At 50.6% G+C, this 26,030-nt stretch overlaps 1 protein-coding gene across 1 annotated transcript in view; it reads right to left on the bottom strand.

The window, feature by feature from the left end:
* wdr11 (WD repeat domain 11) overlaps positions 1-25,739 on the bottom strand; it is a 28,332-nt gene extending 2,593 nt beyond the window's left edge. The window contains exons 1-26 of the mRNA XM_066693006.1: positions 25,538-25,739; positions 24,122-24,233; positions 23,208-23,361; positions 22,328-22,501; positions 21,975-22,161; positions 20,400-20,565; positions 19,758-19,860; positions 19,264-19,462; positions 18,920-19,020; positions 18,097-18,273; positions 16,703-16,787; positions 15,043-15,149; positions 11,948-12,023; positions 10,787-10,895; positions 10,017-10,138; positions 8,818-8,965; positions 7,130-7,236; positions 6,899-7,013; positions 6,504-6,675; positions 6,116-6,224; positions 5,859-5,921; positions 5,491-5,556; positions 4,271-4,454; positions 2,309-2,404; positions 1,852-2,017; positions 291-388 (exon numbers count right to left, since the gene is read on the bottom strand). Of these exons, the coding sequence (XP_066549103.1) occupies positions 291-388; positions 1,852-2,017; positions 2,309-2,404; positions 4,271-4,454; positions 5,491-5,556; positions 5,859-5,921; positions 6,116-6,224; positions 6,504-6,675; positions 6,899-7,013; positions 7,130-7,236; positions 8,818-8,965; positions 10,017-10,138; positions 10,787-10,895; positions 11,948-12,023; positions 15,043-15,149; positions 16,703-16,787; positions 18,097-18,273; positions 18,920-19,020; positions 19,264-19,462; positions 19,758-19,860; positions 20,400-20,565; positions 21,975-22,161; positions 22,328-22,501; positions 23,208-23,361; positions 24,122-24,233; positions 25,538-25,623 (3,282 nt within the window). The 5' untranslated portion in view covers positions 25,624-25,739. The remainder of the gene's footprint in view (positions 1-290; positions 389-1,851; positions 2,018-2,308; positions 2,405-4,270; positions 4,455-5,490; positions 5,557-5,858; positions 5,922-6,115; positions 6,225-6,503; positions 6,676-6,898; positions 7,014-7,129; positions 7,237-8,817; positions 8,966-10,016; positions 10,139-10,786; positions 10,896-11,947; positions 12,024-15,042; positions 15,150-16,702; positions 16,788-18,096; positions 18,274-18,919; positions 19,021-19,263; positions 19,463-19,757; positions 19,861-20,399; positions 20,566-21,974; positions 22,162-22,327; positions 22,502-23,207; positions 23,362-24,121; positions 24,234-25,537) is intronic.
* Positions 25,740-26,030: the final 291 nt, after the last annotated feature.

The raw sequence follows: 26,030 nt of genomic DNA, 5'->3' as shown, positions 1-26,030 counted from the left end.
GCAAAGGGTTGGCAGTGGGCAACATCATAAACACCACCATGACGGCAACGTTATTGCACCAGCGGAATCAGAGGAAATGACACGTTCACAGCAGACAAAAACCCTGATAGTGACACAGAATGACACAGAAAAAGATCCCTGGCATGTCTGTGCCGAGAGGGAAGCGGCTCAGAGACACTGGTGCCCTGCCATGATCTAGCCCAGCCCGGCACACAGACCCATCTCTCTGTGACACTCTGACTGCAAACTGAGGCTGCATGCAGTTTCAGATAATACTGCCCCCCCCTTACCTTGGCCAGCCAGGCCGCGCGGTTCCACTCCCCGTACGTCTGCAGATAGCGGCAGGCATCAGCGGCTTTATCTATCAGGCACAGCAGCTGCACCCCCTCTGGAAGAGACGCGGCCACAGTAAACCAGCAGCACAGCAAGGACCAGTCAGGGAGATCTATTTCACTCAGGCCTTCGTTTACAGTCCGCTTCTCTCAATCAGGAGAGAGCGGGGATAAGACAGGAACGTTTACTGCGCTGGCTGGCGCCTTGGGAAAACCGTCTCTCTCGGCTTTCAAAGCGGAATGTCGGCTGAGGTGGACGGGATGCCAGAAGCGGACCAGGAAGGACTGAGATGCTTACAAACACAATTACTTCCCTTTACTTTTTTCGAAAACCTCGAATTCGTATTGCCTTGCGAAAATTAAACACTTTAGAGCACAAATCAAGTCTGCTCTTTCCCGATAGTTCCTCAGCACAAGGGGTTTTACCAGCGCAGATGACATCTCCATCATTTACACCTGACTGTCAGGCAGCCCGGTGCCGGCCAACATTAGTGTCGATGGGAGATAATAGGTCTGCCAGCACAGCAGTCACTTTATTTTCTCTCTGTCACGAAGCTAAAAACCTATCAGCGCAGTGTCGGCGATCGTCTCTGTGACATCGGAGAGACACGGTGCCTCAGGCTGCGTAGGATCCTTAACTGCAGGCCTGGAGACAACAGTTCCATGGCTGTCTCGATTAAGTCACTAAGAGTTTGCATTCAGTCAATACGGGCTGCACTGCAGGTTCTTCCAGACTATGATCCAACCCGTCTCATAAGAGGACACTTCTGTTGTATCCCCCCAGAACAACTCTCACCTCCTGACTCCTCCCACCACAGACCCCCAGATACAATTTTTCTCCTGTGGAGTTTTTTTAATTGCATCTCTCCCTTTTCTGTGCCTGATGGATATATTGACCACCGTGCCATATCTGTCCCTGTCTGTCTTCAACCTGTGACAGTCAGAGGAGAGCAACCAGACTTACTCCAAGTCTGAAGGGAATGTCCTACTGAGAGACTGAGGGAACTGAACCTTCTCATCCTGGAACAGAGGAAGCTACGTGGGGACTTGATTCAAGTCTTCAAAATCATGAAGGGCATCGACCACATCAAACCAGAGGAGCTTTTCCAGATCAGCAGGGACACACGCACCCGGGACACAAATGGAAATTGGGCTTCAAGGCATTCAAGACAGAAAACAGGAGACACTTCTTCACACAGAGAGGCGTCACAATCTGAACAAACTCCCCAGCGATGTGGCTGAAGAGACAATTTGGGAACATTCAAAAACAGACTGGATAGGATCCTTGATCACTCAGTTATTAATGGACACCAAACGAGCACGATGGGGTGAATGGCCTCCTCTCAACTGGACACTGTCTCATGTTCTTATGTTCTTAACATAGTATGATATTGTATTATGGCATAAAACGAGCACGATGGGGCGAATGCTCTATGTCAACTTGCTGTGAAGGGCGCTATACAGACTAAAAACTGAGTGAGGATCGATATTTAAACCCAGAAGAGACGTGCCGACATACCTGCCAGCTTCCCGTTGGCGATCATGTTGGTGGCGACCAGTTTGATGGTGCTCTGCGAGGGGCCGGAGGAGGTGATGGTGGTGACCAGGCAGGCCTTCAGGGAGTCGCAGTAGTAGCTGGGGTTCTCCGCACTCGTCTCCAGCAGCAGCTGCACGGCCCTGTCGGTCTGAGAGTGCAGGCGGGGGGGTGAGCAGGGACTGGACCGCAGAGAGAAACGCTTCCCTCAGACAGGAGGCTCTTTCAGTACATCCCTGAGTGGATACGGGGGTCTCTACCAAGGCCAGACAGAGAACATCTCCAACTAACAGAAACAGGCTCCCACTGAATGGACGATGTCTGCTCTGCATTTTTATCAGCCACACTCTTTTCGGCAAATTATCTAAATTATCTTAATTCTGCACGGACTCCGTCCGTAGGTCTGGAAATGCGTCCGTGTGCACGGGGTGCAGTAACTCACCTGGCCCAGCAGCAGGAGCTGGTCGGCACACTTTTTGGTGTGTTCGTAATTGGACCTCTTCACCTCCTGCAGGTGCACCCTCTCCAGCTGGGAGCGCTGGGGCAGAAGAACAGACGGATGAAGAAATACACAGTCACAGTCCGAGAGCCTCGGCTGTCAGTGAGCGATGGGGAAAAGCTCGGAGCCGCAGACGTCGGCGGGAGGGTGACCCGGGGGACCCCAGTGGGCTGTGAGGGCCAGGGGCCATCTGGAGCCGCACAGGAGACACTGAGGTTCAGTCCCTTACTATTCTACACAACTTTACTGCAACCTATTTATGATATTTGTTTTGCCCCCAATTTAAAGTACAAATTATTTTAATCTGCTGTTCAGCCTAATTGAATAGTCATTAAAAATCAGTGTAGTGCTGGTGATGACATGGCTGAGAGAGGGGAGAGAAGGGACAGAGAGGGGAAAGAGGAAGGAGTACGGAGAGGAGAGAGAGGACAGAGAGGACAGAGAGGACAGAGGGGAGAGAGGGAGAGAGAGAGGGGAGAGAATAATCATAATCATCATTGTGCTAGAAAGCAAGGAATGGCCTCATTACTCAATGAGGAATGTATTCAGAGAAAGCTGCTCCAATGCAATCGAGGTTAATATCAATAACGACTTCCCCCAAAAAGCAGAGCAAATCAAAACCCCCGGGCAACTGGAGGAAGTATAACGATGCTCGTTATCAATCAGCAGACACCGCAGGCCGAGCGATATCCAGTCCTGCTACACCACAAGGCAACAGAGTACGAATCCGCACGGGGCTCAATTATATTGCTCAAGCGTGTGTTTTTGTTTTTAAATGCTGGTTTACTGTGGCCGCGTCACTGTGTTTTATTCTCTTCTGCATAGTCAGTCTGGGAGACGTGTAATCACACAATAGAGCATCTCGATTTGTGTAGCAGCTGCTGACGCACTTCACAGCGCAGGCGGGGCAGAGAGCCACACAGGAACACACTCACGCCGCGCACAGGTCTCACAGGCTGTAAATCCACTCTGATTGAGCTCACTGCAGGGACGAGACGCAGGCGTTAATCGCAGGAATGTGTTGAAGCGTACGGAGCGCGGCCGCTTCCTGACACGGCGAGGGAACTGGGGCTGAACGGCCCTCAGCCCACCTTCTCCTTTGTCAATACGCATGTTACTGAACAGGTGTAACACTGACCTCAGAACACCTAACTGGCCACAGGGAGGACGGGCTGAGGGTCCAGGCTTTCCTCTTTCCATCCCCCTCCGTTTCACACTCTCCCTCCCCCTCCCTCTTTCTTCCTCCCCTCCTGCCTTCCCTCTCCCCCCCCTTCCCCTCCCCCCCTCCATCCCTCTTCCTTTCCCTCTCCCTCGGCCCGTGTCATGCCTGTGAATTCCATTTGCTACACTTAGACAACCTGTCTCCTTGAGCAGATCAATATTCAGACGGCGACTCGGTGGAGAAGAGGCTTGTCTCCTGACGGCTGGCGGCTCTTTTCATCGTTGGCATATTCATTTCCGCTCCAGACAGAGCGGATAATAAATGGAAGTTGACTTTTCACCTCGTCTGCCTCTCGTTACAGCGGGTCCCCTCGGATTGTGGCAGGTCACAAAACACACAGAGGAACCTCCTAGCTTGGCATGAACTACACATGTAGCTGGAAGGAGGCCAGAGCATCTCCGTGTGAAACTGAGCACAAGATCCACAACACGGCACTCCCTGTGTCTGCGGCACACACACCTGGGCACAACACACAAAATCAAGCGACCACAGACGTTTGTGCGTGTGTGTGTCACAGTTATATGATCTGTAAATGTTTGTGTGTGTAATTCATTGACACATGTTTAGAAGGAACCTCTGTTAGCAGTGCAGAGACAGAGGCTGTACTAGTGCGTTATGAATGTGTGTATTTAGGTGTGTGTGTCTGTGCATTAATCTAGGTGGGGGTGTGGAGGAGGCGGTACCTGGAAGTAGGCGCTCTCGCACAGCGTGTCGTGGCAGATGTCCAGGTGCCCCCCCACCGGCCTGTCCTGCGCGGCAGACGCACTGTCCTCACTGGGCGTGCTCAGCTGCCAGCCCTGGGAGAAGGCGTGCAGGTAATGCACCGCCACCGTCCAGAACTGCAGCTCCGACTCGTCCCCGAAAAGCCTGCGCACGAGACACAACACTGTAAACCTCACACGAGAAGCCAGAGCAGCATTTTCACACATGCCTACACCTCTCATCTTGTGTGTTAATGTCACCCTGTTCAGCGAATCATCTGTTATTAAACAGTACTCAGTTACCGGCGACGGTTCGGGGCACTTGAATGCTGGTGGTGCCAGTTTCACAGGAGGTCCGACTGTTTTTAAAAGTCTCGTTATGTTTAACCAGGATGGAAACACAACACCGATTGGCTGCTGTAGGTCAGTTACGCAGATTCTGCACCGAAACATTTAAGACGAAGAAAAAGGGGGTTGATTGTTAATTGTAACTACAATAAATGTGTGTGTAAGAGACCTGAATTGATTGACACAACGTGCACACGATGACATCAGGAGACCCTTTCACGAGACCCGTTAACTTCTACACAACACTCTCAACACACCTCTGTGACCCAGGCAATGCAGTACCGCTGAAGTTCGCCGGGAGGAGAGTCCCTGACTCTGAAGATATTAAAAACCTGAACAAGCGAACTGCAGAGACTGAGTTGACTGCACCTCCAGCATGGTAAACAGAACTGGAATCACTAATGAATGAATTGATTAATGAACTGATCTTGGGAGAATCTGTAATTACTTTCTCCAGTCCTTCATTAGCGCCTGACCTCTGTGTAACAAGTTTTAAGCAACGAGACCACAGGCCTGATTATCCCACCGCACAGCTGAAGGATGACCAGCGGCCATGGTGGCCCCCAGAGTTCTCCCTCTCCATCTCTCTCTTTCTCTGTGTCTCCATCCCTCTGCATCATTCTCCTCCATCTCCATCTCTCTCTCCCTCTCCCACAGTTACATATTTGTCCTGATTTTTAACCCCCTTCTTCTAAGCGTCCCTCTTGTATTTACATTGTTTCAACATCATTCTGATTTGTGTCACGCTTTTCCCTTAAAGGTTGTCTATTCTAACTTCCTGTTGACACATGCATTGCCTCGAAATGCGGCAGCCCGAAAGGCGCTATATACACAAACCCAAACCTCAAAGTTACCTTGAGACCAGCAGGCACCTCTGCAGGAGACTGAATTCGGGATCCAGCAAAAGGCTTTTAATGTCGCTGAGGGAACAGAAAACATGGAACAGAACGGGTCAGCCTTACAATCTCCTCGTCTCTGCCCACCGTGGGACTCTATAAATATCTTCACAGGGCCAGTAATGGCTGCCACCCCCAGCCGCTGCGTGTTTATTTATGTATTATTGATGACTGTTTCTCTCTCCATGTGGTGAAAGCTGTCCGATATACAGAATAACACGGGCTGAGTCAGCATCTACTTGCCAAGCAGTTCTGTCCTCTCCAAAAATATAAACAGATTAATTAACCAGAGACAACGGGAGTAATTGAGGGGAGAGTGGACTCACTTGGACAGTGAATTGAGCTGCTCCTGGATCTGGACTTTAACCTCTTCCTTCTCTCTGTAGTCACTGCAGGGGGGGAGGGACAGCAGACGCATTAGCAGCCGAATAAAACACAAACGCGAACACAGACACGACCCCTCTCTCCGAACTACACACTGCTGACAGTAAACCCTTCACAGGCCGATCTCAGAAGCAACACCCGACCCCCTGTCCTCCACACAGCGTCACCCACATCTCCACCCCAGCGGAGTCACACCTACACGAGGGAGAGGTCCAGGGTGTAGGAGTCGCCCCAGGGCTGGTGCAGCAGGAAGGCCTTGAGAGAGAGGGCAGCGCGGGGCAGGAGCAGGTAGGGGCACCAGAGCGGGTCTGAGGGAGACAGAGGCCAGATCTAAGACAGAGTGCAGGGCAAACAAAACACGCACACACACACATACTCACACGCGCAAACTCACACACAGATAGACACCAGGACACAGACTCTCACGCACACACACACGCACACACCATTAGTCCAGGGGCATGGCAATAATGATAATAATGATGATGATAATTAAATGTGAAAAAGGCCCAGGACCGGGTCATCAGCGCCAGACCCAGAGTAACGCACACGCGTGCCCCAGAAGGCCGAGACGCCGCTGGCCCCACCTGTGAGCTCCTGCTCGTCCACCCGGTAACTGGCCGACTTCATGGCCATCTCCAGCACCCGGACGCAGCCGTCGTCCGAGGCCAGCACCACCTTGTCGGAGGTGCACCAGTCGATGTCCAGCACCTTGTAGTTGACGTTGCGGCCGGTCCGGAGGTTGCTCACCATGGTGACCTGCGGGACCACATGACATCAGAGTAACGACCTCTCAACAAACACACCTCAGCTGTGTCCAGATGTTCTGTAAAAGACCTGCATGTGTGGCGTTGTTTTTCTAGATATCTGTGTCATATCAGATGCTAAATGTGTGGTGGTCACTGGCCCAAGGTGTGTTAGAGCGTGCTCACTGTGCTGCTGCCATTCTGTCTCAAAGGCATGTCAATAACAAGATGCTCACCTCCTTGGTGTCCCAGACCTCGGCCCCATCATTGTACATGACCAGCAGCTTCTGGTTGCCCTTCCCCGGGGCGAACCGGATCTTCTTTACCCAGCCACGGTGCGTGGGGATCCCCCTGCAAGCAGCAGGAGAGGTGGAGATGTATAGAGAGGTGGATATAGATTCATATTTCTGCAGAACCTGACACAGCTGTGCAGGAAGAGCCTGACTTCAGGGGGGGCCTCTGCGCACCTGGACAGCCTAGCCTTCAGATCCCAGAAGTTCAGGTTCCCGTCCACGTCGCCCAGCACCAGGGTGTCTCCCTTCCACGCGATGCAGGCCATGCTGCCCATACTGCCCTGAGGAGACAAGGGGAGGAAAAATGACAGAGAGACCCAGGCAGGGAGGACCGGAGCCGAGCGAGAGACCCAGACAGGGAGGACCGGACCCTCGCACCCCTTTGGGCTGAGCTGAGTCACCCAACGCTGCCTGAACGCCGCTCAATTCACACAGCACGTCTTGCCACCCATCTCTATGCAGACATAAACTTAATAAAGGAAAAAAAAAAAACTTTAAGAAATAAATTATATTACCTGTAATAACTGTTGGATTATTTTACATGAACGCAGAAAACTTTTCTATCGCCACTCTAAAAATTAATATAAATGCAAACAAAGACGAATGCGATTAGCTTCGGTGCCCAGCCTTCCCCACAATAAGAGGTAATTTCATAGTGGCAGCTCGCGCACACGGGCATTGTTGTTCTGATGAGCAGAGGAAGGAGATAATAAGCTTTAAGTATCCGTGTGCGGTGATAATTGAATTGCGTACTTTTTTAATATGCTCTCTGGAGTCACACGGGCCGTGTATAAATGGGTATAAATGTAATCGAATGTTAATGACCGAGGCTTTCTTTTAACCGTAGCTGTGAGAGATAACCTGAATAAGTGGACCGAGTATCAATACACACTCTGTCTTCACAACGCTATGAGTTTTGTGTGTTTTACTAGAACCCTTCAGCCCTCTCCACAGAACCACTTCAACAACAGCCTCAGTCCTGCTGGTGTTACAGCACAGGGACAGGGCTTAACAACCACATCAACAAAGAATAACACAAACGAGCGAGATGCAAAGCCCTCAGCCAGGGTTTGATGACAAAGCAGCGCAAGGTCTGAGAGGCCCAGGGCAGCAGGCGTGCCGATCAAATGCGAGGCGAGGAAGCCAAACAGCAGTCAAACTCCTGAGACCCGGCCTCGGCAGAGAGGCCAGTCAGTCGGAGATGAAGGACAAGGTCGCCCGTCCAGCCTGATCTCAGCCTCACTGGGATCAGTCAGACCTTGTGCGAAGGCTGGTAATGGATCAATCAATCAAACTGATTTTATATATTTTTCAGTGAAGAAGGACATTATCCTCAAACTCTCATGCACTCACACATACACTCTCACTCACTCTCTCACACTTGCGCACACACACACACACACTCTCTCACACTTGTGCAGACACACACACACACTCTCACTCTCTCACACTTGCGCACACACTCTCACACTTGCACACACACACACACTCACACAATCTCACACTTGCACACACACACACACACACACACACACACTCACACTCACACACACACACATGGATATGACTCTGACACTCCTCTGGTCCTTTCAGTATTTCCTGTTTCTTAGATGCTGTTTTTGAACATTATGCTTCAACACTTCCCTGCAGCAAAGCAGGACACAGGAAACTGCTCACACAATGCCAGGGCACATCTCTGAGAGAGTGAGATGGAAAAAGATATCTTAAGTGAGGGAGGGAGGGAGAGAGAGAGAGACAGAGAGAGAAAAGGGGGGAGTGAAAGATCTGGAGAGGGTGAGAAAACTCGAGACGGCGCGAGACGATACGAGGGGGAACATGGGAGATGGGGGGCTGACTCTTACGTCGGGGGGGATCCTGGCGCCGTCCTTCACAGTGTTGCCCTCCACAGTCAGGTGGTACACCTGGCCGTCCGTGTCCGTAAACACAAAGTGCTCCCGCGCCGAGATGTTCTGGCTCAGCTCCGACTTGCTCTCAGCCTCCTGCAACAGACTGGACACACAACATCACACCATGACTGACTGAACTATAGCTCTACTGTCTGTGCCCCCGACACAGAACCATGCTGCCCTGTAGCTGCACAGCGACAAGAGGGGCTGGGTTATGTTATGTTGTCTGTACTGTAACTGTAACTATACCTGTAACTGACACTGTAACTGACTGAAATTATAACAAATTCTAACTGACACTGCACCTATGACTGAAATTATAAACTGACTGAACTATAACTAACTGAAACTGTACTGTAACTGAACTGAAACTAACGAACTAAAACTATAACTGACTGAACTATAACTAACTGAAACTGTGAGACTGAAAACTAATTGAACTATAACTGAAATTGTAACTGACTGTACTATAACTATAAGTAACTGAACTGCCACTGAAACTGACTGAACAATAAGTAGCTGAAACTGTAACTGACGGAACTGAAACAAACTGTAACTGAAACTGAACTATAACTGAAACTGAAACAAACTGAAACTAACTGAAACTAAAACCGTAACTGACTGAAACTGTAACTGAAACTGTAACTGACTGAACTATAACTAACTGAAAATGATAACTATAACTAACTGAATTATAACTAACTGAAACTGTAACTGAAACTGACAACTATAACTAACTGAAACTAACCGAAAAACTGAAACTATATCAGAAACTGAAACAAACTGATTAAACTATAACTAACAAACTGGATCTGATAACAAACTAACTGATACTGAAACTGTAAGTGACTGAACTATAACTAACTGAAACTGACAACAATAACTAACTGAATTATAACTAACTGAAACTGACAACTATAACTAACTGAAACTGTAACTGAAAGTAACTGAAACTATAGCAGAAACTGAAACTAACTGATTGAACTATAACTAACAAACTGTATCTGAAACAAACTGATACTGAAACTGTAAGTGACTGAACTATAACTAACTGAAACTGTATCTGAAACAGAAACTATAACAAAAACTGAAACTGTATGACTGACCTATAACTAACTGAAACTGAAACTGAACTGTAACTCTAACTGTCGTACCTGATGACCGAGGACTCCACGTTGCTCTGCTCTGCGTCGGACACGGTCTGCCTGGCCATGGCCTCCCGGGCGGCCAGCTGCTTCTTCCTCAGGCTCTTCAGGTTGTGGGAGGGCGACCATTCCTGAGACACACAGGGGCAAAACACGGAAACTTTGACTGGGGCCCGAACACAACCAAAACTAAAAATTCGGAAGGAGGATCTTTTCTTTCTGGCCAATGCAAACCTCCCGAAGCGTACGTTTTTAAACTCGCAGTCAGGTATTTGTTTATTTTGTTAAAACTGTTAAAGTATCCAAAAGGCGAAAGGTTGGCTTCTGACTCTTATTTCTGAGGGTTTTTATCAGAGGCTGATCGGAAAGAAAATATAAAATAAACAAAGTACTGAAACAGCCAAACACCCAAACCGTGGCGGTTGATGCCCCCCGCAGTGTGCAGGCAGGGCTGTGGAGACTGAAGAGGCACAGAGCATCCCGTGACAGCCTCCTGCCACTGAGGCTGACCCCCCCATCTCCACGCCTCTCACTCTCAAAACTCAATTAAATAAATAAAGCAATGTGACGCTCCCTGCTCTGATAAAAGCACAACGGAAATAGAACCTCATAAGAAATTATATATATAGACATAGGGGAAGAAATTAATTAGACACAATCAACATGCATTAAGATTGCAGAGCATCTCCTGGCACGACCGTTTTGGTTTCCACTCGCCGTCTGCGCTACAGTGCCGTGCAAAAATACTGGATGACAGTCCATGTCTGGGGAGCTCTTACCAGGGCCGTGACCGTGGGGAAGTTCTTGGCCATCTCCCGCAGCAGCGTGCCGGTCCTCACATCCCACAGCTCCAGCGGCTTCTCCCGGAAAACCACCACCAGGTACTGCCTGCAGCGACACAGGGGACAGCTGAGTGACACACCCGCACGGCCGGGGGCAACTGAGCGACACACCCGCACGGCCGGGTAAATTAAAACACAAATAAATGAAATACATAAATACGAAATGTATGTATATATTCAAATACATAAATTATTCATAAATATACTCAATTTCTGTGTGAGAATTAGGATTATGCAATTCTTTTTGCATTTAGATGAATACATTTAAAACGCAGGACCCTCTGAGGACCTGCTCTTCTCGGCGGCTGAACGCTGTTGCCGTCGCGCCACACTGGGGGGTGCAGAGCAGAGAGCTTTTACTGCCCCCTGCGGGATCGACACGGAGCTGCAGACACCTGCCTGAACCAATCAGTGCGCTTATCTATTTATTTAACCAAAACAAATGGGATATCAGAGTCAAATGAAAACACAGAGAAATAAAGCCCTGTCTTGAAGCCAGTGGGTGAAAAGAAGCCCCATTTCCTACAGGTTTGACGGTTTTATTTCTGGTGCAGAGCATCAAATTCAGTCTCAGAAGCGATCGAGTGGGAATGAAAAGCTCCAGTGACACCAAAACACAGACCACTGGGCCCCAGAAGTGACACAGCAGGTCTGAACACCAGGGGCCAAGACACAGGAAAACAAAAACTGCTGAAATGGCAGAGGAAGAAAGGAGGACACGATCGGGCCACGGCAGCTAATTAAGGCTATTGAGCTTTAAACGGTTCAAGGAGGGGGTGTGTGGGGCTGCAGGGAAACAAAGGCAGATCCGACATCACGTCACACTTCGAACTCCCTGGAGATTTCATTTTTTTAAGTTTAATTTAGGCCATCTGTCCTTGGAAAACATTTAATCGGCCATATTCTTCCTCTCGCACAGTGCCTGGGTGAATAATGAAAACCTCTGCTAGGCAATCAGCTCCTGATTGACAACCCAGGCTTTAATCAACTAACTGACAGCGAGGGAAAAAGAAAAGACAGAGGAAAAGAGAAAGAGAGAGAGAGCGCATTATTAAGGCTTATATACTTAAGCACAGTCCGGGCCCAGGGCGTACTTACTTCAGATGAGACACTTTAATCATCTCGATCGCCGGCTCGTCACCACCTCTCTCGCCGCGGAACGCCACGCTCCTGCCTGGAGGGAGAAGATATTTAGACAATCAGAGAGAGATCTCACCCGGGGAGCGCGCGGTGCGGCCGGTGTAATTGACCTGTCACATCCCCTCTGTCTCTCCAGCTCCCCCACCCCTCTGCACCACGCTGCAGCCGCATGCTGACAGGTAATCGCACCTCAAGGGAACTTTTCTGCACAGCTTGAACCGTTTCATTAGAGAAAAAACAACACCTCGACACTCGAAACAGAAGAGGACAAACAAACAACCACACACAGGCGCACATGCTGGTTCCCGGACAAGGGCTGCGGCGCTGCACCTATTCAATCTGGCATCTTACACTGCCGAACAGCACACAGGAAGGCGGCGAGATCACGGTGAAGCACTGATGAATGGGGAAATGTAATCAGAGGAATAAAGCGCCGTGATTGTATGAGAGAGACTGTTTGGGTTGTTAATGTCTTGGTAATGAACAGCTGCAGCCCCCTCCCCATGGCAAACTGCAGCCCATGCACCGGCATGAGGGCCCTCACCGAAACCAACACCGGAAACAATGAGGCTTTAGGATGGTTTAGGGGCCGCTACTGAACAGCACACAACATTGAATAAATCAAGAAGAGGAAGAACCTCCATGATCTGTATGCTTCACACACACTCTCGATACACAAAAAATGAAAAGAAATACAAATAAAAAATGCAGACTCTCGGCAGCTTCAGAGGATCAAACCCTGCGCGGAGCAGAGGAATAACGCGCCAGCACACACCGGGGAGACTGAAGAGCCGGCAATCAGCGGCCTTGTAAATGAAATGCTAATGCGCCCCACTTTACCGCTCTCGTTCACCAGCGATGAACCACCCACATCCCCAGATTGTCTCGCTAATTAGATTTTAATTTTTCATGCGCTCCGTTCCCCCGTCTCCTGGTCTCCGTTACCTGTAATTATGGCGCTCCAGGGTACCCGAGACGCCACCTCCGGGGGGCACACCGGTGCCACCTGCACACACAATCCAGCCAACTCGGGGGAAAGAGGTGCCTAATTGACTAATTATAGTAACGCTTCCCACCCGCTTCCAACACGTAATCCTTTCCATCAGGTCCTACTAAGGGGGCGTCTGAGGATTGTCCCAGCCTGCTGTACTCGTCACCTGGTGGTGCATGTGTCTGCCACCACCTTCAGACATGCAGACACATAAAGACTCTCACACCCGTTCCCTAGGGTGTTTCCAGGCCGTGTTACTGAGTTAGTGCCCCAGCCTGGAGCTCGGTATCCGAGTCACTGATATACAGCAAATGCCAAAAGTACAGCAAAGTTCACAGCCCTCTCTCTGCTCAACACCATTAGACCCACAACAGACAACAACACATTCTCGTCCCCTGTGCTTCACATCAACCGAGAGCTGGTTTCCCCTCTCCCAGATCCGACTGCACTCGTCTATAAACACCGAGCATTTGCCTGCACTGTGAGATATTGGGCTAATTATGATGAAGATTATTTAAGGCACGTTTCACCCTGCGCTCGCTCCACACCAGGCCGACAGATTTCTGCATTTGTTTTTACTTCTCCGATTGTGCCACGGATTCTCATTAATTCTGAATTCCTTCTGCAACCCGTGACAGCCTCCTGCCACTGAGGCTGACCTCCCGTCCCCAAACCCCTCGCGCTCAAAACACAATTAAATAAATAAAGCAACGTGACGCTCCCTGCTCTGATAAAAGCACAACGGAAATAGAACCTCGTAAGAAATTATATATACATGCATTAAGATTGCCGAGCGTCTCCAGGCACGACCATTTGGTTTCCACTTGCCACCTGCGCTACAGTGCCCTGCAAAAATACTGCACCACAGTCCGAGTCACTACGGCAGCTGTATAAAGGTGCATCAGGACAAGTACATGGAAACCTGGGCTTCCACTTTCAATTTTTCTGCCGAAGAGTGGCCCTTTCTTTCCTCGGTCTTCCTTGCATCTTTCCACTCACCGGAACACCCCTGCTCCTACACCCTTTCTGTGCCCTTTAAAACTCAGCGCACCAGATTCCTGACACGGTATGGTTACAGCCAGACCGTCGCATTTCGTATAAGGAGACGACATGAGGAAGAAAGGCGATCCTGTAAAACCACATTTTAGAGAACAGACTGTTCTTGTTCATAACTAGTTTACGAGACACTCGGCTGAATTCCATCACTTCCCGCCATTATCCGCGATCGAGGAACATCATCTCTCTGCCCCTGAACACAGCAGCAATAAACAAGCCACCGCAGAAAAGCACAATAAAGCGTCTGCACTGGCGAATCAATGCAAACGATGCCCAAGCCGTGAAGGATACAGACTCTAATGTGCCAAGCGTTTGATTGCTTTTTTAATCGACTGAAGTTCCTGCTCTGCAGTAATAAAGCAGCCGACACCGGCCCTGGTCGTGTGTTTGACTCGCAACACACGCTGCCGCAGTATCAATTATTCAGCGGTGTGCTGCGCTAGCGAGAGGCAGGCGCCGCGGTCCCCGAGCCTCTCGTTGAGGGGAAGACAGAGAGCCTGGTGTTTGTGTGAGGAGCCGCGCTGCTGGGGCTCATTAGGGCTGTGATTGCATCTCTCACAGAGAGCGCTGTGGGAAGCCAAACGCACCGCACTCACAGATATGCTTTTAAGATCACTGCTGCGTTAGTGTGTTTATGTTGATACACACACTGGCAGCATAGCTACATTTATAAACACAAATAATCAGTGTGTGATCTGGGAAAAGCTACAAACTAAAACAGTAATAATTAGCAAAACCCCCCAATGAGACGAGCGCATGCAGAATGAAGCTGCGGATCCAATCTCCCTCCCCTCTGGCGGCCTGAGCTGCCAGCCTGCTCTGATCTGTGTGATATCTGAATCCCCACCAAGGAGCGCTGACCCGGGAGACGGCTGATCTGCTCCTGGGTGGAGGGAGACCTTGCAGTAACGTACAGCCGCCTGGGCGGAGGTGCGGGCTGTGCGGTCAGCGCTGGGGGGCCCTGTGCTCAGGCCAGGTACACAGGTACACACAGGCACTCACTCACCGGTGGGCAGGTCCACGTGCTGCAGCTCGTTCCGCACCAGACCCAGGTTGTTGGGAGTGGAGGTGGCGAAGGAAAGGAAGCTGGTCAGACTCGCCCACTCAATCCCCCTGCAGAGAGAATACAGCAACACACAACTCTGAGGATCACATACGTCACTGCAGGACAGCGCAGACACACAGAGGTATGTCACATGCGAACACACGTGCCCTGGGCCAGAGATGCCCCAAACACACGTGACCTGGGACAGAGAGCCCCGAACACGCGTGACCTGGGACAGAGAGCCGCGAACACGCGTGACCTGGGACAGAGAGCAGCGAACACGCGTGCCGGGGGAGACAGAACCCCCCTAACACGCGTGCTGGGGGGAGACTGGGATGCTCGGCGCCTGAGCAGGGAGGCATGGCACAGCAGGATGATTAATTAGAGCCAGTCCAGAAATAAGAAGGCAGAGAAGAAATCCCCTGGCAGAGAGAAGGAGGCAGATTCATTCCATCCATTGTGTTCATTAAAATGTGCACAACATGTTTTCACTTCTATACACACGGGTTTACAGATATATTGATTTAATTTAAGAAGTGTGTGTGTGTGTGTGTGGGGGGGAGGGGGTAAAGAACTGGAGTTGAAACTTGGTAAGATAATAGTAATAATAATAATAATAATAATAATAATAATAATAATAATAATGAATTAGGGACTGCTATGTCAGTTTTAAAGTGGCCCATTCAGCACCCAGTCCGCCCTCAGCCCTGGTGACCGCAGTGGAACAAAACACAGCTCCACAGCAGGGGGGAGGAGAGAAAAACAAGGGAGGAGATGTGAAAGAAGAGGAGCAGGACCGTGTCCCCACTGTCGTCTTTGACCACAGAGAGGCATTTGAAGGCGTCAGAGCAGAGGAGCTTGGGGGGGGACTGTGCATGTAAAACACCAGCCTCTCCCTCTCTGGGCAGGACGGGTCTCTCCATAGGCTCAGTAAAAATTTCCTCCAGACAGGAGCCCACTGGGTCACTGGAGTATCACACGTGTGTGTGCCGAGTCTGGTCTCTGGTGCTCCAGTGAGAAAGAAGCTTCTTCCTTCAGCAGAGACACAGCAACAGAGACGCCAACAGCAGAGGCGCAGCAGCAAAGAGATTCAGAGACATAAGAGCATGAGACAGTGTCCAATCGAGAGGAGCCCATTCGTCCCATCGTGCTCGTTTGGTGTCCATTAATAACTCAGTGATCAAGGATCCTATCCAGTCTGTTTTTGAATGATCCCAAATTGTCTCTTCAGCCACATCGCTGGGGAGTTTGTTCAGATTGTGACGCCTCTCTGTGTGAAGAAGTGTCTCCTGTTTTCTGTCTTGAATGCCTTGAAGCCCAATTTCCATTTGTGTCCCGGGTGCGTGTGTCCCTGCTGATCTGGAAAAGCTCCTCTGGTTTGATGTGGTCGATGCCTTTCATATATATATATATATATTCTCCCTCAGATCGAGTTAACTCCCGCTGGCACACGATGCCCAATAACCCACATGGAGAGGGCCCATCTTTAACTGCTAGTGTCCACATGCCAGAAGGTAGAGTGACAGCGAGGGATCGGTCATTCACTCTCCTAAGTTTCTCCCGTCCTGACGCTGTGGAGAGAATGACCGATTACAGTCCTGCTCAGTAACTCGGCTCTTACTTGACTTCGCAGGCGTGGACACTCAGCTCCTTGTGCAGCAGCCCACTGGTGAGGTTATAGACCAGCACGGACCCATTGCTCGTACCTGAGAGAGAGAGAGAGAGAGAGAGAGAGAGAGAAAGAGGACACAGACATGTTCAAGTGTGTGGTGTATATTCTCATTAAACCCGGCCCTGCTCCTCCAGTCTCCCTAGGCCAGCTCAATCAGTCAGCAGTCCTGTTTCAGCTCCTTATCAACAAGCCAGTTTACGGGCATCTGTGGGACATTTTAAATTGAATTCTCTCGCCTCGAAGACATGCACTGACTGGCAAAGCCCCAGTCCCGGGGCGACAATGCCGCACACAAACAAACGAACAACAATGAGGTGACAAACGGCGGAGTTAATATGGAGAATGATCTCCCCTCGAAGGCCCTTGATTGGTGGAGCCGTGCAAGGAAGGAGCCCCTCTTCGCCTCACCGCTCCCGGTCGATCGCTGCCAGAGCCGGGAGGCGTCGTTCACAGCAGCTGCCGCCGCGGTGCAGCCATGCCGTCTGATTGCACTCGTCAGCTTCGTTAATAGGAATGGCTGATATTCATATTGTCACTGATGGCTGAGCATGGACTTTCTGAACGAGGACAGGCTGTGTTTGTGTGTTTGTTTTGGTGCGGGTTGTGTTGAGATGTTGTGCCCTCTCTCACTCCTCAACTAAAAGGTGTAGTTGTTTCCTGAGGGAAACCCAGAAAGAACCGCTGGACAAAACCGCACCTTTTAGTTGAGGAGTGACAGAGAGAGAGAGACGGACAAACAGACAAATGATCTGTAATTCATGATTATTGTTATTTATTAATTTAATTATTTTCATGATGTTTAATTGATCTATACATTCTTGTTGTTTTTTTATGTATTACCACCTGTATAATACATGCTTTGGCAATACTTGTATTAACATGTCATGCCAATAACACTCGTTTTGAATTTGAGAGAGACGAACAGAGTGAGAGAGACAGAGAGACACAGACAGACAGACACAGAGAGACAGACAGAGAGGGTTGCAGTAAACCCAGAGGAGAACAAGGAGCTACAGACTGTTTAATCTCATTGCACCCCCTCCTTTGTGAAGCACCTGCACTCGAATTAAAATAATAATAATAAAATGCCACTACTTATTAGATCACAAACGGCTCCATTCACGCTAATTCCCCGTCTAACACACAGGGCTCGATTCTGCTCGTAATCAGGAAGCCTTAATTAAAAAATAAAAGAAAAAAATCCTCCCCCATCGCAGCTTAAACGCAGAACACGGGGACTCGATTAATTAGCACCTCGCACCGGGAGACGCATAATTGAGGGATTTTGTTTCAGGTAAACGGAGAACAGGGAAAATGATAAATGTCGCGGCCGCTCTACTCACCCACGGCCAGCAGGGGCTGATAGTGGCCGATGTTCTTGGTGGTGAGGGGGGGGCACATGCGGATCACGAAGGGGGGGTGCGGGAGCCCCGACAGCAGGCCGGTCAGCAGGAACTTGAGCTGGACCTCCTGCTGCAGGGGGGTGCGGGGCGGCTCGTCCCCCGAGATCAGGCTCTGTCCTGTGGGGAGACAGGCGGCCGGTGTGAGAAGACAGGCCCCTCCACTCAGACTCCTGTTCATTCATCCTTTCATTCCCAGACTCGTGGTCATTATTCCATCTATTCACTCACTCGCAGACACCTGATCAGTCATCCATCCATTAATTAATTCCCAGACTCCTGATCAGTCATTCATCCATCCATTAATTCCCAGACTCGTATTCATTCATCCATCCACCCTTTCATTCCCAGACTCATGTTCATTCATCCTTCCATTCCCAGACTTGTAGTCATTCATCCATCCATCCACTCCCAGACTCCTAGTCATTCATTCATTCCCAGACTCCTATTCTTAATCTATCCATCCATTCATTCCCAGTCTCCTCTTCAGTCATTCATCCATCCAACCATTCATTCCCAGACTCCTGATCAGTCATTCATCCATGCATTCATTAATTCCCAGACTCCTGATCAGTCATTCATCCATCTTTTCATTCCCAGACATCCATCAGTCTGTGTCAATGTGAGCGCCCCCCCACGGAGCCGGGGACAAAAACACAAACCCATCAGACGCATCAGACGCACTCTGACGTGCTCAGCGCTGCTGGCAGGCGTGTCTCTGGGGCACTTCTCTCTCTCCAGTGTGGGAGTAAAGGCGCTACATTACCGATCATGCTGTCCAGCGACAGGTCGGGGATCCTCTTCTGATGCAGCGCCAGGGGGATCCCACAGAACGAGGCCGGAGAGAAGAGAGGAGACACGCCCGAGCTGCCAGACAAGAGAGACGCACACAAAGAGCATGGATCGGTGTGTGCGTGAGAGTCCCAGGTGTGAGTCATGCGTGTGTCTGGTGTGTGTGTCATGCGTGTGTCCGGTATGTATGTCATGCCTGCGTCCGGTGTGTGTGTCATGCCTGTGTGTCATGCGTGTGTCCGATGTGTGTGTCATGCGTGTGTCCGGTGTGTTTGAGTTCCGGTGTGAGAGTCCCGTGTGTGTTTGGCCGGGGAGTACCTGTGGTGCTGGCTGGGCCGGGCCGGGTGGGCCTTGAGCTCCCACAGCATCACCCTGCCGTCGCTGATGAAGAGCGCCGCCGCGTTCTCGCTGCTGGGGCACAGCGCCATGCTGAACGGACGCACTGTCTTCGTCACGCGGATGGCGTCGCACTGGGAGCGCAGGTCATACACTAGCTCCTGCACACTCTGCTCTGGGTCTGCCGGGACCGTGGGGGGGGGGGGGGGAAGAGAACACGCTCAAACACGTGAGAACATGCAAGGGCTTTCTCTTCTGTACGCACTTATTGCCTTCTAGGGCTAAATGACATGAACTAAAGGGCTAAACAGACACCATGTATCAGCCGTGTAAAGGTGAAAGCACGCTCTCGCTGAAGGCCTCGCCTGTTCTTTCTGCACATGTCGCAGGCATGTGTTAGGAAACAGATGAACATTAATACCGTGTCCAGAAGCGCAAAGAGCACAGCGTGTGACGGAGCTCTGGCCGTGACTTGCCTGCGTCCTCCTGCGCCGCACAGCTGGAGCGGCAGATGCGCAGACTGATGCAGCCGTTCTCGTGCAGGCAGAACAGCGCGTCCCTCTGGGTGCACGGCGCGACCTACGGGGGGAGAGCTTCATCATGCGGGGCTCTGAGGGGCTGCAGACCGGGGCCACAGCCGACGTGTGCACCGTGGACACTGCGCCCCTCAGATCTCACCACATCAGAGCAGACAGGATTAAAACACCCATCAGCAGTGATCCTGCCTCCGCTCCCCAGAGATCACTCATTCATCGGCCCTAAACGACAGTCTTCTCCTATCACACAACCAATATTTCCTATTTACACACTTACCGCACGTGGCACACTTTCTCATTTTATTTAGCTTTTCGGGGGAGGACAGCACGTCTCCTCCAGCCTGGATCCGCTGCCTGGGCTCTGGGTGTGTAACTGGTGATGCACATTGCATCCCTGGCACATTTATAACACGGAAGAGAGCCTGAGCCGAGTGGAGGAGCGTGACAGGAGGTCAGACACACTTCATCCGAGTCACTAAAGCACAACGGGGTCCGCATCAGGAATGCTCTGAGCAGGAACGGCAAGGGACGTGCGAACACAAACGCACACGCACACGCACACACACACACACACACACGTACCTGTATGAAGGGCACACCGGTCCGCTCGATGGCCACCACGCCCACCGTCTGGCTGACCTCCAGGTCCAGCACTAGGATCTCGCGCGGGTACAGCAGCAGCATGTGGTTCCTTTTGCAGGGCAGGTACGCGAGCTGCAGGCAGTCATTGAGCGTCACAGACTCGGCGCTGCCCGGGAGGAGCACAAACATAGAACCTCAATTCCCCTGCGCGGCCCAGGACATACTGACACAGAGCCCCGGCACACGCACAGGGGCCCCCGACACACGAGCCAGCACAGATTGACATCACATTGAAACTGAAAACAGCAGTAGCAGCACATCATTAGTCCTATGGAAAATAATATATTTATTATACAGGGTCCTGTACAACTGTATCTTGTAAACTGTCACTGACGGCACAGTAAGATGATGATGTTTATACCTCGTGTCCTGCAATATCGCACTGGGACCCACACGGCCCCCAGCAGACTGCGTGAGATTCAGACTGCAAGAGATTTTCTCCGAAAGGAAATCTCAAAGGAAGCATCACTACCCGACAGCTGAGCTGAATGCTGTGAAACACACGCACCGTGGCCGGGACCCGGAGCCGCTATTAAACAGCCTCCCGCGGGCCGCGCTCCGGTACTACACAGTCGCAGCACCAGCGCACATCCGAGTCAGTCACGCAGACGCAGTCGAGACAGAGTTATCCTCCTTTCTTTTTCCACGCTGATTACTGTTTTGCAGTGGAACATTATGCACTAGTTCTCGAACCAGAAGTTAATATTAATTCATGCATTGTGATATTCATATTTTTTTAACGCAAATTAAGGCAAAAAGTCAAGGATTTCTGAAAATGTAACCAAATATTCCGAAGTCACATTTTATGTATTTTTAGGTGTTAAATGTGCACTGAAGTGAGTAAAAAAGGGACCTTATTTTAAAGGCCTACTCTCTCATGCCAGTCACACAACTGTTCATCAAATTAAATATATATTTCTTTATATCTTCCCCCCCCATTGGGCCGGACTGTCTGACTACAATCCAGTAACAGAGTACGACAACAGGAGAACAACCCCGGCATGTGTGGGATCGCAATCGGCACAACCGCCGCAAACCAGGGGCGTCCGTCTCCCCGACAGAGCGCCTAATGGAATTGTACACAGCTAAACAACACCCGTAATGAAAATGAAATACAGCACAGCAACATGGCCCTCGGTCCGGCAGCGACTGAACATTTAAACCACGATCTGATGAGGGGGGATCAATGAGCGCAGATTAGAGGAGGGACACCGGCTGAATATAGAACCAAAAAAAGAGCGCATTTCACAAAAAGCACAGAAATAAATAAATAAATCTACAGTGGCTGGCCCGTGCAGCTGGAAAAAAATGATCCGTTACGTTCACACACAGAGTTGCGTTGAACCCCCGACACACAATGGCCCGCACGGCGCTGATAACAGGCCCTGAGTGACAGCAGGCCGGGAGACGCGGTTTATGTCTCCGATTTCTCTATTCCATCAGTTAACTAATTTGCACACTAACAATGTCACCCGCTCATCATAAACAATGGATGAAGCGCGCTGCGGGACTTGCCTGGGCTTCTCGTTGGTGATGAGCACCTTCACCTTGTTCAGGGCCTTCTTGGCGCCGGTGGGCGGGGCGGGCTTGTTGTGCAGGGGGCTGGAGTGCGGGCTGGAGATGTACACCTTCTTCCCCGTACTGCCGGGGGCCTTGGAGGGGGAGAAGTCCGAGATGAACACGATGCCCTCGCTGGTCAGCACTGCCGGGGCACAGGGGACACAGGGACGGCTCAGACTCGGCCGCCACAATTGGTTTCAAACACACAACTCGACACACAATGGGCAGGGGACGCTATGGAAGTCTTTCATAGCATTTCCTGCACACTTGTGTAGCGGTAACACACAGACAGGAGAGAGGGCACGTACGGGCCAGGTTGGACATGTTGAAGGGGTCGAAGGAGAAGGACAGGATGTTCTCGGCGTAGCTCTTCTTCCACAGCTTGGTGCCGGTGTCAGCGTTCCACAGCACAATGTAGTTGGGCGGGTGCACAGCCAGCAGCAGGTCCCGGGAGGCGTCCTGGTTCCACAGCCACTCCATATCTGTTGGAGAGCACACAACGATCACCTGCAAACCCTCAGCCCAGCACACGCGGCCTGGGGGAACCTGAGGGCAGATTCCAGTGCCTCTCTCCCCCACCCCCCACTCCTCATTTAAACCCCAGAACATGGACCTTTAATTCCATCTCCATGGCAAATGGGCCGTACAGTCACTCGGTCACATATTTGAACATATATATAGTTCATCCATCTGTTACTCAAACCTCATTTTCAAGCAAGAAAGAGAAAGAAAGACAAATACGGACAAAAAGGACTGATGGAAACCTGACACGTTTAAAAAACCAAGGGAGTCCCTGAGCAGCAGACCAGACAGACCCCATTCCTGACAGTTAATGAAACTCGTTACGGCAGCAGAGCGCCACGCAGAGTGGGTGTCAATCAGCTAATTACTCCCACAGCGGCAGGAGCCACACTGGGGTGATTCGCAGGGAAGAGAGAGGGGGCCCTTTACGTAGAATCAGCCCTGCATGCCTGATCTCTGAGATTCACCGCTTCCACGAGAACCGAGGGTAGGATGATCAATCCGGCGAGATGAAACACAGAAAGGAGAAAGAGAGGAAGAGGAACAGCTCTACCCTGGCAGCTCAAGAGCAGCACATGTGTCAGAGTCATCTGGGGCCGGGTCCCGTGCAACCCCCCCCCCCCCCCCCGCCCCGCAGTGACAGCCGACTCCTGCCCCACCTCCCACCTTGGATGGGCTTGGAGTGCTCCTGAATCTCGCAGCGCGCCGTGCCACTGCCCACGTCCCACACGATTATCTTCCCAGACATGTCTGCCGACGCCAGCCGCAGGGAGTACGGAGACCCCAGGCTGTGGTGGTAGTTCTCTCGGGCCCATTTCACCTGTGGGGGAGACACACACACAGACACACACACATGGACACACAGAGAAACAGAGACATAGAGAGACACCGAGACACCTGGTTACGTGAGTGGAGGAGGTCATTTGGTCCGTCTGTTTGTTGCTGATTGACCAATGAGTTTCACCCCGGTGTTTATAAAGGGGTGCAGAGTCAGCGTTTATGTACACAAGTGATTTATAAGACTGAAGTGAAGCTGAAATCACCCTGCGGTGGCCGATCATCACTCGAACCCCAGACCACAGAGCCAGTGCGACACTAAAGGAAACTCCACAGACATCAAGCATCCTGGCAGGCTCTTTTATTTGTGCTGTCGGATTACACAGAAAAAGACTAAGTGCTCTTCAAACACTGCCTAATTTATGAGGCAATATTTTAATAAACAAGCACATTAAGACCTCAAACAACAAGGACTGAACCTCAGCGCAGATTGAATCAGGTTTTATGAAGGGGGAGAAAACCTTCTATATTGCTATAATGCGTGTTTATTGCTCCAAAATAACACATTGAACAGAGGAGTGCTTCATGTTTGTCATTAATCAGCCCGACTGTTATTTCTTTACAGTTTCATAACACGTGCTGTGGGCCAGGCGAGGCATTTTTAATTTACGTGCATCTCCCACAAACAGTACAGTGTAATAAAATGCAGAACTAGGCTGACAACCCTGGACAGATCCAGACAATAATCTCGAGCTCAGCTCAGGCACGGCGAACAGTACAGACCACGAGGCTGTGTGGGTTACCTTCACGACATTGGCTTTGTGTCTCTCCAGGACCTGGATGGTCTGCGCGGTTTTGGGATCAATGATGAGGACGACGGAATGACAGCCTTGAGCGATCAGACCCTGCCAGCCCCTAGGGAGGGACGAGAGACAGATACGTCAGATCCCTGCGACAAAATGTTAGGGTATATTGTCAAAAGTGTAAAATTGAGAACAAGGGCAGTGATGTTCAGACTGTATTCAAGACAGAAAACAGGAGACACTTCTTCACACAGAGAGGCGTCACAATCTGAACAAACTCCCCAGCGATGCGGCTGAAGAGACAATTTGGGAACATTCAAAAGCAGACTGGATAGGATTCTTGATCACTTAGTTATTAATGGACACCAAACGAGCACGATGGGGCGAATGGGCTCCTCTCGACTGGACACTTTCTTATGTTCTTATGTTTCTTCCTCGGCAGCCCTCACCCCAAGGTCAAGATGGAGAACTTGCCATCAGGGACGAGGCACCGGCCAGACCAGCATCCCACCTCTCTCTGCCTGTCTGAGGTGGGGGTCCTGCAGGTGCCTGGACACACTGACCAGACATGGCAGCCTGGGCACAATACATCACAGTTACCCCTGCACCTCCCGATATCCAGCCACAATGGACAGCAGGCAGAGGTCTGCTCTCCACAGGGTGTGAGGGGCTCAGACTGCTCTAACACCTGCAACCACAGCAGCACCTACCAGACAAACCCGCCCTGATCCCTGAGTGATGTCTCAGTTGTGTAGTGCAGTTTCTTGCTGTTGTTATTCTTATTACTCAATTTCTTCTGTGCTTTTTCTTTGTGCATTTATTTTTGTGCATTTTATTAATTCCTTAATCAAATCCTTAATTGAACTTACAAAACAATATACCATTCAATTAAGCAATTAAGAGCTTGGTTGGAAAGAAACCCAGCAGGGCAGGGGGTACTCCAGTACCAGTTTGAAACCCACCGGTCTATAGCAATCAAAACAGAATGAAGTGTACATGCCTTAGGGGAGGAGTCAGCTGTTATTATGTTATTAGTCCATGGGGTACCAGCTGTGTCGTCCTGAAAGAGTGTAGTACGTGGGGTGCTAAAATAACTTGAGATATAAACCAATGAAGTTATTATACGGGCAGTCGAAGCGACAGGTGAGTGTTGAGTCTCTCGGGCCATCGTGGTGCGAATTAAAGAACCATGAAAGAGAAGCACTCGGTGTCACTCCGAGATCAGACCCTGTCCACACTGCGGCGGGACACACAGGGACACACGGGGACGCAGCGCTGTGTCACGGGTTGTCATTTACACCGTCCACAGAGCTGTCAACACAATTCAGTGACACAAATGTCAGTAAGAGCAGACACGGTTCCTGGTGCTGTCGTCGAGGCCGAGAGAAGCACTTCCTCATCCCCGTGTTTACTCACCAGTGCACGGCCGTCTTATTGTGGCCGCTCAGCGCCCCGGTCAGGGTCCGGGCCGACAGCTTGATGTTCACGGTGTAGGGGATCATAGCGGCAGAGCGCCTCACCAGACCGCACGGAAACAAGCCGAGAGCCGGACGGAGCTGCTGAACCCGAGCTGCGCCGTGCGGGACGGCCCAGCGTAAACAGGAAGTGACGCGTGCTCCGGTGATGTGCGGCTTCCGGTCCGACTGGAAACCGCCCCCCGCAGAAAGGTTCCCAGGGCCAGGAAGCATCTCGGGTCACTGTGGCTAACCCACATCATCCTTTACAGATATATCATATATTATTATATAATATGTTATTAGATAGATAGACAGAAAGAAAGATAGATAGATAGATAGATAGAAAACTTAATTGCTCAACTGCATAATGTACTGTAAATGATCACAGTTTTCTCAGATGAAATGTCAGTTTCAGCAAAGGAGGTTAAGATGTATTAAACACGTAATGATAA

The sequence above is a fragment of the Amia ocellicauda genome, chromosome 20, assembly GCF_036373705.1.
Source record: "Amia ocellicauda isolate fAmiCal2 chromosome 20, fAmiCal2.hap1, whole genome shotgun sequence".
Taxonomy (NCBI): Eukaryota; Metazoa; Chordata; class Actinopteri; order Amiiformes; family Amiidae; genus Amia; species Amia ocellicauda.
This window is presented reverse-complemented; position numbering and strand designations above follow the sequence as displayed.